This window comes from Onychostoma macrolepis, chromosome 12 (genome assembly GCF_012432095.1).
Source record: "Onychostoma macrolepis isolate SWU-2019 chromosome 12, ASM1243209v1, whole genome shotgun sequence".
NCBI classification, from domain to species: domain Eukaryota; kingdom Metazoa; phylum Chordata; class Actinopteri; order Cypriniformes; family Cyprinidae; genus Onychostoma; species Onychostoma macrolepis.
In genome coordinates, this window is record NC_081166.1 from 17,643,843 (window position 1) to 17,664,364 (window position 20,522).

At 37.6% G+C, this 20,522-nt stretch overlaps 1 protein-coding gene across 1 annotated transcript in view; it reads right to left on the bottom strand.

Moving 5' to 3' along the window:
- The window catches only part of trrap (transformation/transcription domain-associated protein), an 84,383-nt gene extending 68,078 nt beyond the window's left edge, over positions 1 to 16,305 (bottom strand). The window contains 21 exon segments of the mRNA XM_058793283.1: positions 2,997 to 3,197; positions 3,281 to 3,537; positions 3,833 to 3,998; positions 4,990 to 5,181; positions 5,287 to 5,481; positions 5,676 to 5,773; positions 5,957 to 6,287; positions 6,426 to 6,660; positions 10,857 to 10,935; positions 11,304 to 11,442; positions 11,547 to 11,643; positions 11,773 to 11,861; positions 12,520 to 12,597; positions 13,551 to 13,676; positions 13,772 to 13,828; positions 13,930 to 14,013; positions 14,597 to 14,701; positions 14,799 to 14,909; positions 14,992 to 15,041; positions 15,134 to 15,314; positions 16,271 to 16,305. Coding sequence (XP_058649266.1) covers positions 2,997 to 3,197; positions 3,281 to 3,537; positions 3,833 to 3,998; positions 4,990 to 5,181; positions 5,287 to 5,481; positions 5,676 to 5,773; positions 5,957 to 6,287; positions 6,426 to 6,660; positions 10,857 to 10,935; positions 11,304 to 11,442; positions 11,547 to 11,643; positions 11,773 to 11,861; positions 12,520 to 12,597; positions 13,551 to 13,676; positions 13,772 to 13,828; positions 13,930 to 14,013; positions 14,597 to 14,701; positions 14,799 to 14,909; positions 14,992 to 15,041; positions 15,134 to 15,233 — 2,790 coding nt within the window. The 5' untranslated portion in view covers positions 15,234 to 15,314; positions 16,271 to 16,305.
- Between the last annotated feature and the right edge of the window lie 4,217 nt (positions 16,306 to 20,522).

A 20,522-nucleotide genomic window follows, 5' to 3' on the forward strand; every position in this document is an offset into this window, starting at 1 on the left:
AGCGTGAGTTTTTCTTTAAAACTCTTTGGGAGTTTTTCCCTCATGTCCTCCTCAGCAGGGTTGAGAAAATGAATCTAGGAACTCCTGGTGATGGACTCCGACACCATGTCTGAATGTTTCAACTTCGTTTAATACCATGATGCTTGTAAATTAGTCAAATATGGGCAAAATTAATCAAGCAAGAGAGGCCATCAGCTCTGCCAGCAGCGCAATCTGTCTCTGACTGGAGAAGATTCACAGAGAACTTTCTTGAACTATGCTGCATTAGTTCTCATTTACAACCGTCTGGGTTCCTGGAGAGAAGCAATGAAGAACTGCTTCATATTGAACAAGACAACAGTTCAGTTCAGCTGGTGTCCAAATCAAACCGTGCTTGGAAATTTCTACACATATTGAAACAAGTGTGCATGCTTTGAGAGTGAAGGCCGGTCCTATGGGGGACAGAATGAGTTGTTGTCTGTCTCGATCCAAACACATCACTGGGCTCTGGGAGGCTGCAAACAGCAGCTGCCGCCTGCGGCAACCACAGGGCGCATGCAAATGAAATTAAGCAGTGACGGTGCAATGGCGGTAGCATCCATCTTTGTGGAGTGAACACAATTACAGAAATGACAGTTTGCGTTTTCCCAAGCAGCGACGAGCAGCAGGAAGGGCCATTAGCTGGAGTAAATAATCCCGTCTGCACAGCAGGGAGAGATTGATTAGAGGGGGGGTGGGCAGGAGGGAAGAGATGAGCACAGCTTAAAGCCTGATGATCTATTTAATTACCTGGGGAAGACGATGTCTTTCTGCACACACTACGCTTTGACAAGGATTCATTACATGACGAGAATCCCTCTTCTAACCCCTCAACCTCCCCACCCCCCTTTCACACACACATATTGAGGGCAAATTGACATATGAAAGGAACTGGATTCATTACTGTTTATTGAGATTGCTCTAAAGCAAGCCAGAAAGTGGTGTTTCCATATGCCACGGTGGTAGCATTTTTAAAAACATGACATAACCTCTTATGGCTCTCTGAGAGTCCTTAAAGATAACCAACACAAGTGGATTCATCTCAAATCAACCTCAACCTTAATCTTTTAACAGCACTCAAAAGACACTATTAAATATATAGAGTTAGCAATTTCCTATTAAAGAAATAATTGAAACGCAAATGAAAATGTAATTTGAAGCCCAAAGGACAAAATGTTGAAGAATGTACCAACCACGCTTTTTTCCTTAAAATGAAGTAAAACTGGTGACAAGTCTTCTGAAGTCACACTTGAATTTTGATTAGTTGTATGGTTTTGGAATACTCATACGGACCTTTTTTTTGGTGCTTTTTTGACACATCAAAACTTGACAGTGCTTTAACTTTCATTATTTAGAAAAAAAAAAATGACCCCCCTAAAGAAGGCTTGATCCCCCCCCGACGTCAAAACTAGATGTAGGGGGGTCAGATATAAAGTAGATTTACTTGTAAATATTAAGATGCATTTCTAAAGCCCTGACTGCTTTTAAATTGTAATTTTGGCAGCCTCTGAAAAGGGTCGTACTGATATACCTGAGCGGTTGAAGAATACCCTACAACGCTCATTCAAAGACATGGACGGAGCATGAACACCTAAAATGCATGTGTATTCAGTCGAGTGATACAGTTTAGGCTACCCTCTTCAACTTAATGCTGATGAACAGAATTTACAGAGCAAACTCTTTGCTAAAATAACCCTAACATCATCAGAAATGCTAAAATACAAGCGTGCGGTTCTATCCGCGTGAAAGTTGCATGTTACTATAACAAACACTGCGTGTTTTCTTTCAGAATTATCATTGGCTGGTAGAAAGACAAAAAGGTTACATAGAAGTTTTTACCTAAAAATGAATAGAAGGTAAAGATGTGAATAATTACATTTTAGACACATTGTCAGTAATTTAGCCAGCGAAAATAAAGCCCTAGGAGAACTGTTGTGCGTCTCTGATCAACACACAGCGTTTTTCATTAATGAATCCACGTTTTTGAACAAATCTTTTAGTTTTTTTATTTAGAGTATTGTTTCTTTTTTTAAATAATTTCATATTTCACTATTTATTTGTATTTCTGTATGTTGAATTAAAATATTAGTTTCTAAAAGCTACTTTTTTGTAATGTCTATTCAATGTTTTTTCTAAATTAACACAATGATAATTTATCTTTAATAATAACTTTATCTTTAATTAATCGGCACATGATGTGCATATTAATTAATTAATCTCATTAATTTAATTAATCGGCACATTATGTAATTAATTAAGAGTGAGAAAAATACCAAGTGCTCTGACCCCCCCGATGGTCACTGTGTAATTCGCACCCTACTTATATGTACAGTCAAACCGAAATTTATTCAGACCCCTTCAACATTTCTCACATTACCACAGTTTATTCACTATAGTTTAGAAAATGGTAATAAAATATGACAAGAACTCAGAGTTAAACTGTGTCAGAACAAATTAATCTTGATAATGTCAGATAACTCTGATAGAAAGGTATGTAATTAATTAGGCTGAATAGCTATCAGCTGTTAAATACACAATTAGATAATACTTAATTTTGTTCAGTCTGTGGTGTAAAAAGGTCCCATTAGCAATTAAAGGAAAAACTCTTAAGCAAAACATAGTCAGGTCAACGTGTCTGAATAATTTTTGGTCCCAATTTTTAATCCGTTTTACTGGTAGTCCACTGTATGAAGAATTTTTGGGTATAATGTCACAGTTTGCTTTATTTTGTTATCCTCACTTACATAAATGAACTATAGTGTCCTGGACCCACTAGTAAAAAAATATAAAAAATTAGATCTGGTGTCTGAATAATTTTTGGCTTGACTGTACAAATGTAATGTAATTTACACACACAAATGAATGCAGTGCCACCATTCATTCCGAAACCTGCAGAGAATATAATTAATTATACTGAAGTATTGGTTGTATTGCAACACAATAAGATGCTGCTTGTATGAGGATGATCTAAGCATCACCTTTTCCATGGGAAGCTGAATGGAGGCTTTGCAGTCTGTGAACTCTGCCTTGATGCTGGGGCCTTGAACCTCGGTCACCACATACTGCAGCTTCTGCGACTCCTTCAACATTTTCCGGTTACTTCCTCCAAACTTGCCCAGTACCCGGTAAGCAACATGAGAGATGGTCTCCGCAGGGTTACGAAGCGTTCGCCACAACGCCTGTGTATAAATGTATTAAGAAAAACATTTGAATCATCCATCAGACCTCAGTCAGGTCTAAGGTGAAAGGTCAGAGGTTTTACCTGCATCAGTTCAGCTCGGACTGGCTGGATGTGGTCATATAGGAAGTCAGGCTGTAGGTTGTCCACACAGAGCTCCAGTGTGCGCAGGCCCTGGCTGACCAGAGTCTGGGAACCGTTGAGTGCAGACACCAGTGGGTCCATGAGCATGGGCAGGTAGGGCAAAAGAGAGCTCAGCCGCACAGGGACAGTGAGACACAGCTCCACAAACAGATCCTTCATATGCTGCTTATGGAGGCCGCTCTGCAGCATATTCAAACCTAAGAGAAGACACAAAGGATCAATACTCAAGGAGGTGTTTTCATGGTGACAGACATCTCAGTTCTTTATTTTTAAACTGCTTTTGGTTTGGTATTAACTACAGAAAATATGAGAAGAGTTGATACTCATTTATTTTGCTACCCCCACAATATAAGATTAGCTGTACGTATTTTGTTATTACATTTACCTACACCGTGACCCTTTCAGAATTGACCTAAAAGCCACTTTGGGTTGTGACTCACCAGTTAAGAACCACTGTTCCGAGGAACTGCTACAGTTAGTGATCTCACTCACCTTGCAGTAAATTAGGCAGCAAAGGCAGAAACTCCTGGTACAAGAGGTCATGGCTGCCTCCCCCTATTGAGCGGAACAGGGCTCTCAGCAACAGGAAGTAGTTATAGGGCTCCTTAGCAGACTGAGCCAGCTCCATGGAACTGTTCACTATTTTATGAAGGTGAGGCTAAAAAGAAGAAGAAGAAAAAAAAAAAGAGATTCAATACATCCTTGAGAAGTAAAATATAAACAATTTTTTCATTGTAAAGCAAGAACGACTAAATAAGTGAGCAAAAGCCATACTGTATAATGATATATTAGCCAGGCTGCTTGATTGGCATACAATCAGAGAATTTTATAAGAAATATATTTATTAGTAAACATGGATATGACAGACACATACACTACCGTTCAAAAGTGGAAGAGTCAGTGGAATTTTTAAAAATGTTTTTGAAAGAAGTCTCTTATGATATCCAAGGCTACATTTACTTGATTGAAAAGAAAAAAAAAATCAGAAGCCAGTGTGATGGGATCCTTTAGAAATCATTCTAATGCACTTATTTGGTGTTCAAGGAATATTTTTTGTGCTGCTTAATTTTTAGTGGATACCATGATAAAAATGTCTCAGGATTCTTTGATGAATAAATTGTTTTGATAAATTGAATGCATCCTTGCTAAATAAGTATTATACAAAAAGTATTCATTTAAAATTTCTGAATGGTAGTGTATGTGTGTGAAACAATACAGTGAGAAGTAAACTGCAATCATTAAATTAAAAAAAGACTATTTCAAAACAGTGACACTGAATATAAGATGATAATTTCAGCGGGCAACAGGATCGATGGCAAGTGAGATACAGAAACCTCTTCCTCTCCACCATTTCAACAGTGACCTTCACTTTGGTCTTTCCTGTCAATCTGAGGCACAAGTGTCATTTCTCATCAGAGGAGCTGACAGAACGCATTAAAATTAATGCAGCATGGTTACTGGAGCTGAGGCGTTAGACAGCACAGTGTCATCAGAGCTCGGAGGGAGTGAGCGATCCCACTGCTCAATCGCTCTGAAAAAATTGTGCATTACCTACTCAATACTCTAAATAAGCACCTTAGCCAACTAAAAGACAAAAAAGGCCACAATTTGCTTCATAAACCTGCATGTGCATAAGCCACAACACTCACCTTGAGCATCTGCTCATTTTCAGCAGCGAAGAGAGACACTGAGCCAAAGACCAGTTTAAAGAGTTTGAGATACAGGTTTGATAACTCTACATTGGAGCCCATTTCAGGCAGACGCTCCAACAGATACTCCACCAAAATAGTGGCAAACAGTGCAGAGGTGGTCAGGTTGGCCAGGAAGGAATTTGCCACAATCTGTTGAAAGATTGAACAGCCATGTCATATCAACAGTCAATAATTTTGTAGAAAAAAAAAAATCAATGTCAAGTCAATCCTGCAGTGAACAAAAATTGCCAGTACCTGTAGGGCATAGTTTTTGGATATGCGTTCCACCATGTATGGAACAGTAGTCTGGAAGATCTCTTTAAAAGTGAGAGGGTTCATCATGGTGAAGACTCCCGCGAAGTGCTCTAAAACCTCCTTCTCCTCCTTCATCCGCACCGTCTGACAGTTAGCCACACGAATGTACGTCTGCCCATTGCCGGCAATCTGTACCTAGCCAAAAGGGGGTTGGCTCTGTGATAAGCTGTAAACTTCAGGTCTCGGTAACAAGTGCGCTCGAATAAATCAACTTTATTATGTTCTCAACTTTCAGATTTAAACACCTCAGATATTCTACCAGAAAGTTTAAGTTAGTTTGAGTAAGGATTTTGGTGTGGCAATCTGCACTAATCAGTGGACGGTCGTACCTGGTAGATATCCAAGGCCTGCATGGCATATTTGACCAGCTTGATGTAGATCTGTGTTTCTTTGGGCTGGAGTTGCTTGTTGGGAATGAACTGTGCCTCTGTAATAGAACAATACCAATGTGAGAATATTCAAGTGGGAATGCTGAGCAGAACTAGCCCTTCAATGAATTTGAAACGCTCCACAAACTTCAACAGTCCAGACAAAAAGAAAAATGTTAAACAGAACTAATATTTAATGATGTGGCACAATCGAAAGTCAAGTAAAAGTTCATAAATCTCACCTCCAGGAGCTTTACAAGAAGTGATGCCCCATGTGATAGTTTTCACTCCACATACAAGAGTCTTCACCAGACTGCGACAGTCGGACACCTGGAAGGTCTGTTTGTCCTCCTTGTCCCCAGGTCGATCAAAAGGTGTGGCCGGAGGTGGTGCAGGGGTGATGGGTGTTGGGGGTGCAGGTGGAGGTAGGGCAGGTGTAGTTACAGTAGGGGTGGCTGGGACTCCTGGTAACGCCCCTGGGTCCACCACACCCATCTCTGATTGGGGCTTGCACTTCTTAAAGATAGATACCAGCTGGTACCGTGCAATGGTGTGGAACTTTAACACAAAAACCTGAGAATAGAGAAGTCACATAATGTCAAATCCATATTTTTTGCTTTACAAATGTATTTACATGTGGCCAGTCTTCTATCCTATTGTAATTACAATCACAGCGTAGTTTACACAGGCTAATGTGCCAGTCTAGCTCACCTCCAGCATTCTCATGAGGATGTCTCTGCCGTTTCCATTCTCCTGTTCGCTCTTTGACCGGATGCAGTCTACGAGGTTTAGCAACAGCTTACAGGACATGGTTTGGATACTGCTGGGTAGGGACTCATCGTCAATATTCTTAGCAAACAGTTGCACAGCCAGAGAGAGGTCTGTCAATGGAAGGTTCTGTCTAACATGGTGCACCAGGTCTGCTAGCGTGCTGTATGCCAAGGGCCTGAAACATCGAGAGACTCAGTGTTAGACAAAAGAATCTAAGCTTTCTAGAGGATTTCTGTGAGGGTTGTGGCAAAACTAAAACTTCTCAGTAGCAATTTCGATACCATGGTAATGTTCACTATTGGCCTGTTTGTTTACGAGACACAAGTGACTGTGTTTATTCCTTTACCATGTTTAACTGCATTTGCTCATGCACAAATGTACACAGCCGTTCAAAAGATTTAAGGAAGTCTCCAATGGTCTCCAAGGCTGCATCTATATGACCAATACTACAGTAAAAACAGTAATATTTCGAAATAATTACATTTTTTTTAAATCTGTTTTCCATTTTAATTTAAAAAATGTAATTTATTCCTGTGATGGAGAATCTGAATTTTCAGCAGCCATTACTCCAGTAAAGATATTTTCTTACTTAAGATAATTTCATATCACAGTTGAAAATTCTTTCAGGATTATTTTTATGAACAAAGTGCTAACACTTTATTTTAAGGTGTCCTTGTTACACGTTACATGTATTTACTATTATAATAACAATTAATTATGCTTAATTACATGCTGTAAACCTAAGCCAAACCCTAATCATATAGTAAGTACGTATGAAGTTGTATGTAGTTAATTAATATTACACAGTACTTAAATGTATAATTACACTGTAACAAAGACACCTTAAAATAAAGTTTAACCAACAAAGTTGTTCCAACATTTATTTGAAACAGAAATCTTCTATAACAATATAAATGTCTTTACTGACACTTTTGTTCAATTTAATGCATCCTAGCTGAATAAAAGTATTTAAAAAAAAAAACTTACTGACCCCAAACTTTTAAACAGTAGTGTAGCTACATTTTATTTTAATTTTATAGTGCTATTGACTTGTTACAGATATCCCTACTCTTGTGGTGTGGAACCTCCAGCATGAAATTGATCAAAACCAACCCTCAAAGAACAAATAGCTCTCAGCCCTGGCTAATAATAATATCTTGGGTCGATACTTGAGGGATTTCAGGCAAAGTTTCAGAATAAACGACACTAATGGCTTTGGCAGATTTTGAGTCCTGCCAAATTTGCCTGCTGAAGGCTGATAGAAGCCGTGGATGAAAGAGGGGTGGCGTTGGCAGGCATATGACATCTGGGGCAGGGAGACAGACAGTGATCAATGCCAGGACAGCCTGGCACATGAAGATGGGCACCTGGATCTCTTCTGCCCAGTGGGGCAACTCAGCTCAGTCACACACCATTAACAATCTATTCTGATATGTTGCACTTGATGAAATCTAACTTTTCTTTTTTCCCCAAATTAACTTGCGAGGAAAAGGATTGTGGCCTCTAGCCACACTGAAGAAATGACAATAAAATTAACATTTATTATTATTATGGCTCCAATCCAAAATCGAGTCAGCTACCTTGCTGTCTACATAGTCAACTGCCTTCTAAGAAAGCAATCAAACACAAACAGAACCTTAAGTAACTGACTTATAACCCACTACAAATAAAAAGTGATTCTCTCAACATTTTGTTGCAAAGCATACGCTGCATTATAGTTTTAATGTTCTGTTAAAAACAAAACGCAGCATGCTCAAAAACTGGACATTTTGGATTTTTTTCAAGGGGATGCATGATAGTGACAGGTTGTTCTTGACCGATACATTTTTTAAAAATAAATCCTTAAATTTTCTATGTTGACTGTGCATGCGCAACATCCTATAGGTTCTGTACTTGAAACAGAAATTATTAGTTCATCTCCCGAGTCTTCATTGCTGTTTCACGTGATGTCACATCATGAACAAATTACTCGAACTAATCAATTCCGTTTCCTGTACAGACTGCATAGCGTTAACCTATGGGGATGAGAGGTGACATAAGAACAAACGACTCCGGCTCGGGAAGTGAGGTGAAGTAACAGACTGCAAAGCCTGCAGACTCAGCTAAGCACTGAAATAATAATTTCTGTTACATAGAATCTGGTCTTGCTGCATTATAGTTTTGGCTTATTCAAAATGAGATCAGTGTTTGCGTATGTAATTGTGTTAAGGAATTTGGATATTAACTTGTAGCAAAATGACTTGAAAATAGATTCAGAGATTCAAAGAACAGAGTCAGTAAAATGATCCGAACTTCCCATCACTACTGCAAGAAGTGTCCGAGTGTTATTGGATTATTTTTTAATTATATTGGAGGATAATGCAAATTAAATCTGTGTATGCTCATGTTCTCTGTTGTTACATTTAGAAGCCATCTAGCCTTACCCAGTGTTTCCCACACATAGACTTCACCTGGGTGGGCCGCCCAAGTATATTTGGTGACACATTTTTGTTTTTATTACTATTATTATATCTTACACTTTTTTTTTTTATTTATCCGCCCAAAATAATGAAACCCTCCGCGATCAAATAACTAGTGAAAATCTCACCTCGCCCTACGCGTTCCGTACTGCTCGTTCTGTGTGCTCAAGAACTCTCAACACTCCCACAGACAATCTCCTGTGTTTCCCATACGTTGATTATTTGTGGCAGGCCGCAACAATATCCACCGCCCGCTGCCATCAGCTCCCGCGGCTCACACACACGAGCGCGATTTTAGCACAATATTTAGCAACTTTCAGACCCTTTTGGCAGCTTTTTTCCCGTAACAGGTACATAGCAACTTTTTGGAAAAAACCTTAGCTATGGTTCAGTTGGAAGACGTCTCCAGTACTGCCCCGCGAGCGTGAGGTCTGACTCTCCCGGCGCAGTGTCGCCTCTCTCTGTGTCTGTTCTGAGCAGTGATCAGCAGAGAAGCAGCGCATTCAGTTGGCCGTAACGCAGCAAAATCGTTAATAAATAATTTACAAAACAGCGTTTGCAAGCACCTGTCGCTTACTGACTGTTTGGACTTTTAAATATGAACATAATTCGTCTGTTAATATGCGCATAGTTTGTTACTCAGATGCAGGCAGTGTGCTGAATGAGACAAAACAGTAATATAGCCAAAACCACCGCATATAGTCGCTTTTTAGTGTAAGTTAAATGTATATTAATTATATCAGACGATGTCGTGATTATAAATCAGGATTTAAGGAGTATAGTGAGAGTGATTCCTGGTTAACATAGTATTAATGGGTCGTGTTTACCATTTAGACTTGTTTTATGTATGACAACAGAAAATATAATGTGAACAGCTGGGCATTCAGATGTATTAGTACAGTACGTGACATTTCTTTTGAAGTGCTGAAACTCGTCTGAACGCAAACTTGACGCAATGACGTCATAAATATGCAAATTAATGTGACTGCAGAGTTTAGTTCCAACCTTGCTCCAATTCACATACCGTGTAGTTTTCAAATAAGTCTTAATGACTTGATTAGCTGGATCAGGTGTGTTTAATTAGCTGGATCAGGTTGTGGTTGCATCTAAACTGTGCAGGGCTGTGGCCCTCCAGGAACACCATAAAAAAATTATTCTACATTTTTACCACAGTAAACCAGTTGCAGCATTTAAAACAACTGATTTAATTAATTCGTACATAACATGAAATTAATTAATCCTACCCAATAACTAAACTTAACTACCTTATTAACTACTAATAAGCAGCAAATTAGTAATTTATAGAGGGAAAAGTCGTAGTTAATAGAGAATAAGTGTTCCCTATTCTAAAGTGTTACCAAAAATCTTTATTTATAATCAACATATTGCTTTTCCATTCGTCAATGGAACCTGTTCAAAATGTCTGGGGGATTTTGTGAAAATTGAGGGATGGTATTTCATAATGCTCCAGTCTTATGAGTTTGGTTTTATTAATTAATTTTTAATTTATTTATTATTCATTTATTTTATTATTTACTTTCTTTTCTCAATGCCTGTATCCTTCTATTGTTGGAAGTGCAAAACTTTGTGCATTTGGTTTTATGTTGTAAGCGGTTTAAATGTGAATTAAAAAAAAGAAATTGGCCAACATACTTTAACTTAATTTAGTTGAAATGCATTCTGGGATTGCCTTCTCTGCAAAGCTCAGCATGTATCCCACTTTAGAATTTAGCCAAAATGAGTCATGACTGTGTACTGCGTACTTTTTAACAAGACACTTAAGTGGCTCTGCAATGCCTTGCAGCGCTGCCTAACTAGACTTTGGATGATAAATGTGTGCCCTGCGAATTGCACAGACTGCCTATACATGAAACATAATATTGGTTTAGAGGGGGTTAATCTGCATTCTTACCTTAGCGTCTCTCTCGCAGTGTATCCTGAGCCAATGAGTATTGACTCATCGAAAAGTTTATCCATGCATGGAATGAATTCTGCAACACAAACAGACTTTATCAGATGCCATCGCAGGCTCTGAAGCCCACCGAAACAGCTCAGGGCCCACGAACCATGAGATACATCAATGCCAGACCTCAACAGTCAGAGTTTCTCATCGATTCATTTAACCTTCTCTACAGGATTAATGATTTAGAAGAGTGTATCAGATTCCTCTCTCAAATGCTATTGATTGAGAGGTGAAGCTCAGAGAACGCAGCCGTTACATATCAAAGCGGTACCCCATGAAGCTCAGCAGTGTAATTAACACCAGATGCGAGCGCTCCTACAATAGCAAGCGCTTTGCATATCTTATTTGGGAATATCTGCCAACAATCTGCAAAGTGTTTAGCGGTGGATGACTCACGGCTGCGTAGATCTGTGGTGAGGATGTGCTTGGCAGCGATCAGCAGCTCTTTCCGCAGGTGAGCCGTCTCAGGGGGGCAGTTAGACAGCAGCTGCAACATCCCCTTCACCATCTGCTGGGAGTACTTCCCAACCAAGTCCTGACACACACACACACGTTTCACATCACCACGTTAGTCAATGCTTGAGTATTAAAACAAGTTTAGAAAAGTTTAATAAACAGGTGGTTGGGCTACGTTTCTACCTGGTAGATCCGGATAATGTAAGCCAGGAATGACAGGGTCTTGATCTGTGCGGCAATAAAATCTGCATAAAGCTCCTTGTTGAACAGCTTGTGTTGCCTGTCACGGACAGAAACCAGGAAAAGCTTTAAATGTCACTACGTGTTAAATTGCACCTATGAAATCCATTTCCGTGCATTAGTGGTGATGTAACACCACACACTCAACGAGATGCGAGAGGTCACTGACCGAGCCTGTGGAGACACCTGCAGCATGATGGTGTTCATGATAAGAGGCACAAACTCTGACACCACGTTGTGAATGTTCAGTTTGTACAGCTAGGAAAAAAAGCCACATGGAAAAGCAATTAGTGCATCAAATAACAGCAGGGTGATAGACAGAAAGTAGACCCAAGCTTGAAACATAAAATTGTACACCATTTATAAGATTCATGCATTCAAAAGACAAATTTAGAGTCTGACTCTCGGCATATTCCTCCAAATTCCATCAAAGCATTTTAAAAACAAATCATAAAACCTGAAGATTTAAGACTCTGAAAACTTCCATGGCATATTTCTGTAAGCAGTATCTGTAATATTTGTGGGTCTTGCATTTTAAGCAGAAAACAGAAGTACACCTGCTGGTCAAATGTATAATGACAACATGCGGAGAAGGTGAAATAAAAGCTGTTTTGATTGATTGTAGCTTCCTAACAGCTGTGGACTGTCATTTTCTCTCTCAAAACATCAAAACTGATTTCCTTTACAATTAAAGCTCATGACAACAAAGGCGAAACATCTAATCACAGCAATCATTTTGTTAAGAGTGGCAGGTTTGAAAAAACAATGGCTTTAGTTATAAAGTATGGGTTTCTGATGATTGCTGGCACCTTTTATAAACAAGCCAAATGTCTAAATGAGGGAGTGACGTGTCCTTTTAAAAAGAGGATGGCTGGCATAAAGTCAATACTGAATGAGTGTTTTTATGGGCTCTCACCTGATACATGAGGACGACGATGATGGGCAGCTCTGCCAACACTTTGAGTGACAGCGATCCCCGAGGGATTATGGTATGCTGGAGGACAAAGAGGAAATGGATGAGGCCACTGAGAGACTGAACCAGTTGTCACCATAAAACTTATTTTTTAGCACTCATATTGATTTGCTTTGTGTTGAAGAGAATTTATAAAAAATAAAAAAAAACACGCTGCATTTCTGCACCTCTTAAGCAGAAAAAGCATAAGCAGGAGTTCAGTGCCCTCTAGTGTCTACATATAGTCAATATTATTTGCATTGGAATACTCTGCGCAAGTAAACGGTCCACAAAGACCCTGTTTACACATTTGTGTCGGCTGATCTAATGACAAGAGGTCAGCACAACATACATGTGTAATCAGGATTCAAAACATTTTGTGACTGAATGCACATATTGTGGAGGTCACAAATGCATGAGATAGAATTGTTTTTGTAGTATTAACTAGCCATCTTGATGCATCCAAGACAGCAGTGAAAAATCATTTACTTGCCTGTCAATCACTGCACAAAAATAGTGTTTTGCCATTTATGAGCATGTTTAAAAAGAAAATAACCATCCAATTGAATACATTGGGAAACAGCAATATACATTTACACACTGATGTGTTACTACCAGGTGTAAATCGGATGATAAACTGATCAGATCAAGCAATAAAGGTGTTACTACATAGATGTGTTAACAAGATCAAAGAATTACACCATAATAACATTAGGTTACTACAACTAGAATACTGGAATATTTCATTCATTAAGACAACACAGATCAGCATTTTAACACTCAGATCTTATCAGTTTTACTTTCAGTGTCCAGGCTTATTGGTACTTTACCGTTCACTCACACACAAACACACATGCAGACACACAATCTTACACACAGTACCATTCTCTGGACTAAAGCACATCGCTCTCATCATTGTGTTTCTGCTGATCATGTTTGTCAAAACTATTCAGCTAATGAGGATTTTGTACAGGTCTGCTGGAATTTGTACTGACCGTCCGGGTCTCGCTGTCCTCACGCTCCGGTGCGGTCTTCACTAATACTGAGGTGATCATGCCCACCATTTCTGGAGAAGGCACTGTGTTTTCTGCAATAACCTGAGGATTCTCAAAGTATCTCGTCTGACAGACAGAGACACAAGTTAAGAAAACACATACTTTAACACAAACATATTCTTAAAAGCGTTTTTGTTGTTGTTGTTGTTAAAAGACCTTACCACTACTTTTGGTAGTTCTTTGTAAATTTGCTTCACAAAGTCCAAGAAATGATGAATCTGTAAGAGTTGGCAGGAAGATGTTATTAATAACATTTACTGAAACACAGGAAATGCAAATGCTAGTCAACATCACAGAGTGCCAGAAGGCTGCATCTTACCTCTTGAGAGATCGGCGGGCGAAACTGTTTGTGCAATTCAATGATGATGCGTAAACAAATGAGCACATTCTCCTCACTTTCAATCTAAATGATGAAACACAGAGGCAAGAACCAATCAGAGCCAATTTTTTTTTTAATATAAAACACACACTCATGCACGCACGCACACACACACAAGATGATGAATTATGTAAAATAAATTATATTTAACATTCCCTTGTAAGCGATTTAAAAGAACTGTTATTTATTTTCATGTAATTTGAAATATTGTAATTTTTTTCCATTATGTTATATTACTATGATATTACTGTTTTTGTTTGTTTGTTTTTTTCATTAAGATAAAATAATCAAGAATTCACGCAGATCAGCATTTGGACACTCAGATCTTATCAGTTTTGCTTTCAGCGCCCAGGCTCATTGGTACTTTACAGTTCTCACACTCACTCACTCACACACACACACACACACACACACACAATCATTTATACAGTACCATTCTCTGGACTAAAGCACATCGCTCTCATCATTGTGTCTCTGCTGTCCCTCTTGAATGTAGTTACATATATAAATATTTGTCCAAAAATATTCTATAAAATGAGAATTCTACAGCTATTTTATAGGCTCTTTAAATTAGAATAAGCTTGGCATTCAGGTAAAGAAAACTGACCTCAAGGAAGCGGAACATGACAGAAAGGATGTTCTTGGCATGAGGCCGCAGATGTTCATTAGTTGGGATTCGGTGGATGATCTCCAAGACAAGTTTCCTTAATTGCTATAACAAGAGTCAAAGACACCTCATGTTTATTAAATGTCAGGAATGAGTCCTCAATAAAGAAAATATGCAATATGATTTTCACTAAAAAGCACACCTGCGTTGGTTTCTCTTGAAGGAACTGCACTTCTCCATCCTGCAGAAACGTTAGGAAACGAGGGATGATGTGCTCCAAGAAAGTAGAATACTGTGGCGAGGATGTGACATTCTGAGAACGAGGATTAACATGAATTAATATGAGGAAACGTCTTGTATTTCTAGGTTTTTATAAGCAAAATATAAGGGCTCACCTCAAAATTCTCACTGACTTCCTGCATCATTTTCAGTTTGGTCTCATCCGCTGATGTTTAAACGAAAGAGAAACACAACAGTAAACAGAGACGACAATTTCAACTAACATTGGAACTTTTTAGTTGAATGGAATACACTCACGTGTGTTGTTGTCAGTGAGAGCTGCCACAAACTGCAGGTATTTCTTCATAAGGGTGGTCTGATCCACCACAGTGGGGCTTGGGGTGGGCACAAAAGACATGGTGGCGGCCGGGACAGACAGGATTACGGTGAATAAGGGCAGACTAATGTCTGCGCTCGTCTAAGTAGAAATTCATGTAATCTGTAGGAGAGTAACCATAAGGGGAACATCAATATTAGTGCCTTGCACAAACAGGAACAGTATCGTATCAGATGTATCATGGTATTTTGACAGATGCAGTGGTACTGAATCATTGCCATATTCAAATGATATTAAAGGTCAAAATGCATGGTAGTACCATCTAAACACACACAAAGATACTTTATTACCTTTTGACTTTGCAAGTAAACAATTTGTAAACTAAAAAAAAAGTAAACTGACTGAAAACTATAAACATATGAAGAGAAATTTGAGGTGAATAATAATGACACTATATTGTCTGCTTTATAACTGAACTAGGAAACAGAACTGAATTTGTTTATAATTGAAGAATTCTGCAACAAAGACGTTTTCTTGTCCATTACTGTAAGGCTGATTTTAAAGGGATCTGTTTAGCGTAATTGCCATTGCATTTATATCAATTGCTCACAACAAAAATAATGGCAAATAAATCAAAATCTCATCCAGCACAATTACTTAGAAAGTGTTTTATACAGACTAGTTTATAAGTTGACCTCTAGTTTAGGGAAGCGGTGGGCGCGCCAAACTGCAACAACACGCCTACTGCAGTCACGCTCACTGACATGATATGATGCGCTCGAGCTAAAATGCTAATATTAAAACCTAAATAAACCCCTCTATCACAAAACTGCCATTAACGCAGAGAAAAGATTTACATGTGTTTATAATAGTATTGAGTAAGCTAGCAGCACACCAGGCCAATCACAGTAGAAAAAGAATACTGTCGCTAACTGACTAGCCGGCTGCTAACCCACAGCATGTCATTATTCACATGCAGAACTCAAGCTTTGCACTTTTTACCTCAATTAGTGCAAATATCTAAGGCGGTTGTCTTCCACACAAAAGCTAATAAGGAACTTCTGCACCCATTATGCATATAAATTACAAAATCACTCCCAAAAACAGCAACAACTTACCAGCAAGGAGACCGGAAGGAGTTGTAAATGAACTTCCGCTACACCGTATGAAATTTAGTGGAAGGGCTGAAATCAATCCGCCGTTGTTTTGTTTGCTAATTGCGTGAATTGTTATACAGTGTAAACTGTAACATGCACATTTTATGCTTTCATACTAGTATTTCTCAAGTGTAATTGGGTGCTCCAGCTGTGTCCTTAGCGGTGATTTTAAAATTTAGACACCAATATAGTTCCACGCGGAAGGATACCAAGAGAACGCAGGCGTGCGAAGACCATCGAAAACGATGGTCTTTCCAGTTTTCATTTAAATTGGTATATAAAGCGTTTAATGTATCTTTATCACACCCCAGTATACAACATATTATTTTAATATTGGGTTCAGCGCGATTTATAAATACTAAATTTGTTTATAAAAATGTGTTATGGACACGTTTGTGTTTAATCAGGTTTATATGGGACACTACTGCATAAAACGACATTAAAATGCTTCATCAGCTGCGCTGATGTGCGCTTTTTATTGGATCCAATAATGATTGTGATAATAATAATAATAAGGATGCTGAGTAAATATATCTAAATGACAAATAACATGCAAGTACATATGTGACCACTTGGGGGAGTTTTAGTAGAAGTAAGGTGATAGAAAAACTGGATTCTCAACAAAACAAGGTGTATTAATCCCAAAAGGACAACACATGAAAACATCAGAACTTCGTGGAGGAGATAACGACATATCAAACAAATGTGGCATCTGCAAACTACATTTCAGAGCTGTCTTCATTTCACTTCATTTTAATTTGCCATGTTTGTGATTGTTTTGATTTTGACAACTGTTCTTAAGAAAATTTAGTGGATGTATGAAATCATTTTTCCCCAAGTTCACACAAATGCCCTATGCAGGTGTAATATATCACATTAACTATGGACCTGTTCCTGTAACATTTGACAACCAGAATAGTTTTGTTTTTATAAACAATATTTTGTATGAAAAGTGTGCTATCATGCTTTCATTTTGATAAATGCCACTTGGTTTAACATTTTCTCATGTAATGACAGTCATACATTTTAAGTGTTTACTTTATAGGCTAAAACATGACATTGTACAGCATGTTGAGACTTATGATTTGAGATGATTAATAAAAAAATAATAAAAAAATTGTTTTTTTAAGTTTTGTGTCATCTTGTAAACTATTTACATTCATACTAATTAAGTACAATCACAGCAGTGGTATCAGATGTAATCCTGGTGGAGCTTCAACAGCCCAGATGGTGAAAGGTTACATTATCATTTCAATAGGCCCTCTGCTGGGCTGGGAGCATAAAGGGAGGAACAGATTCCTGTCTTCCACTGAACATGCGAACTGACTAATGTGATAGTTTTACATGATTTAGTTTTTTTTAAAAAGTTGTAATATAATGCAATAAAGTAAAGCAAATTAACTCTTTTTACATTTCAGGGGTTCTCAGGGTTGGTCAGAAAAAAGAAATATGTCAAATTTGTTGTCACTCTCATTTCCATTCTTACACATGCACTGTTTATAAAAAATGGAATCATAGGACTGATTGTTTTGTAAACCAGTCTAAATATTAAAATCATGATAAAACAGAAGTAGTGAAAGATCTTTTTTGACGTACTGTACATCTGAGTGAGACATTTTGATTAAAAATGATGAGGTCAAAACAAATATTTTAAAAATGAAACATGCATTGATTAATCCCTCACTCAGAGATATAACTTGCATTTAGAAAACAGATTTTTATTTCACTTTAAAAACGACTATGCATCATTATGCTAAGTTTCTGATGTAAAGAAATAGATTCAAACTAGAAAAAAAAATGAAATATTAAGAATATTCTCTGAGGCTGTGAGGGCACAGAGACGTTCACTGAACACCTGGTGACTCACATTCTGTTGTAAAGAGGGTCACAGGTTCACAGCACAAATGTGTTTCTGCTGTAAACAGAGCTCTCATCTTTTCAGTTTAATGAGTGTAGGGTATCAGGCTCATAGTGTAATATCTAGATAACATTTTCTCTGCAGCGTGCATCAGCTCATTTAGATATGTTTTGTGAAGGCCTTGTTTATTCACTGGCTTTTACGTATGTCATAAACACGCTTGTATGAGATGTTATTAGTCATGTAAGTGCTCTATTCATGGACACGGACTAATGTGTTGCTTCTTTGAAATTTTATTGATTATACTTCTTCAGTTGTATTTTTGTACAGTGTATCCAGTGTATCAGGCTACTTTTTAATAAATCATCTAGAGAATTAGTCCTATGGACAGCTCTCAGCACTGCATATTTTGGATGTGTACCTTGTTTGATAAGTCCGGTTTAGTTCATGTGCACTCTGCTAATGACCTGATGAGTTGAAATGCAGAAGACGTCCCAAAGATTTCCAAATCTTTTCATTGATGAATCACCTAGGGAGGTAAAAACAATCTTGGGACCCACCAAAAACTTTTTAGAGTAAAATATGAAAAAAAGAAAGGAAAATGCATTTGTTCTTTTTTAGTTATGAAATAACCTTAAACAAAGACATGACTGTGAATAGGCCTCTAGGCCAGTTGTTATATAAAGACAAAATATATTGTGTTCTTGGTGGCACAGTAAGCAGCCTATTGGATGTATTAAAGAAATTATGATAATGTAACTTGCAGTAAGTCATTGATTGATTTAGTATCCGTTCTGATTCATTCTGCAAGTTCATTCAGTGAATAACCTGTGAAACAGGTTCAGTTTCAGGGAGCCAGAATGGTTGTGCTGTATTTCTTGCAGCTCATGCTGCAATTACTCAAGTGACGTGAAGTGCTGCAGTAAACACTGCTGTGATCTGCACCACACTTGTCGAGCATCATGTCAGAAAAGACATGCACATGCAAACCACATATTTTCAATCATATTTTTTTTAATCAGTTGCCCAAAGCCCAGAAGACCAAAGAAGGCTGTTTGACATAAATTTGGTCATCAGCATTTTTTCTTAGGCATCCAAAATGTGAAGTTTTGTAAATGATGCAGGACCAGGATTGTTGACAGGTAAGTCATTTTGAGTTGAAAATCGAACAAAATTAAGTTCAAGAAATAAAATAAGGATATTTACAAATTTTAAGTATTCTACGTTGTATCAGCTCATGAATTCCCAGGAATAGAAATATAGTGTTATGCTCTACTGAAAGTCTTGACCACACCTAATGGCACATTATCACCATAAGAATATGCACAGATGATCTCAACTAATTAATAACTAAATTCTCTTTTTGACTGACTTTTATTTTATTTCCATAATATGCCACACTTAAGAATTTTTAACTGTAAAAGACTATAAAAATGCTACAGTGAAAAAAACTTTAATTGGTTAACTATAAATAAAATACTTTTTAGTACAGTTTTTGGATTTGAAAAAGAACAAGTAATTTACAGTTAAAAAAATAAATAAATAAAAATTTCAGAATTCTTTTTGCATTTGATGGTTTTTCATTGAAATAACTTTGTTTCTTCTTAGGCTTTTGTTATCAGTTAAATACAGTACATTTCGGGTTTTATGCTAATGCATTAACTATTGACCTAACAATGAGCAATACTGTACATTTGTTGCAATATATATATATATATATATATATATATATTGGTAGCGTTAGTTAATAAAAATACAAATATTCACTGTTAGTTCATGTCAGCTCAGGTCCATTACTATCAGCAGACACAACTTTTGATTTTAATAATGCATTACTAAGTTTTTGCTGGTTAAAAAAAACAAAACAAAAAAACACAGATTTGAGTATTTTAGTCTTTTGTATATAGTCATTAATTAAATGTTTTTTCACTGAATCTAATTTCAATCCTTAAAAGCAAACCTATTTTTATTTTTACTGTAAATTTCTGGCATCCATAACTGCCAAATGTCACTTTTTTTAAAAAGTGTGATTGTCAAGTAATGAACATTTGTATCCATTTAAATTGGACACATTCTAGTATTAATTGTGCATTGTCCCTTTGACAGTATGTTCTTGCCAACAGCAGGGAGGTGTCAAAGTTCTGCCAGGCTCAGCAATATGCTTATGCTGCTCCCGGCATCAGTTTTCTCTGCAGTGGCTCTGGTGAATAGCCACATTCTGGTTATGATCCTGTTAGACCTCTGCTCTGCAGTCCAAAGGCACACCATGTTGAGTCACGTTAATCAGCATTGATATTTTTTCTTCCTATTCATAGGAAATCAATATTCATTCCATTCATTCTATTCATTAGGACT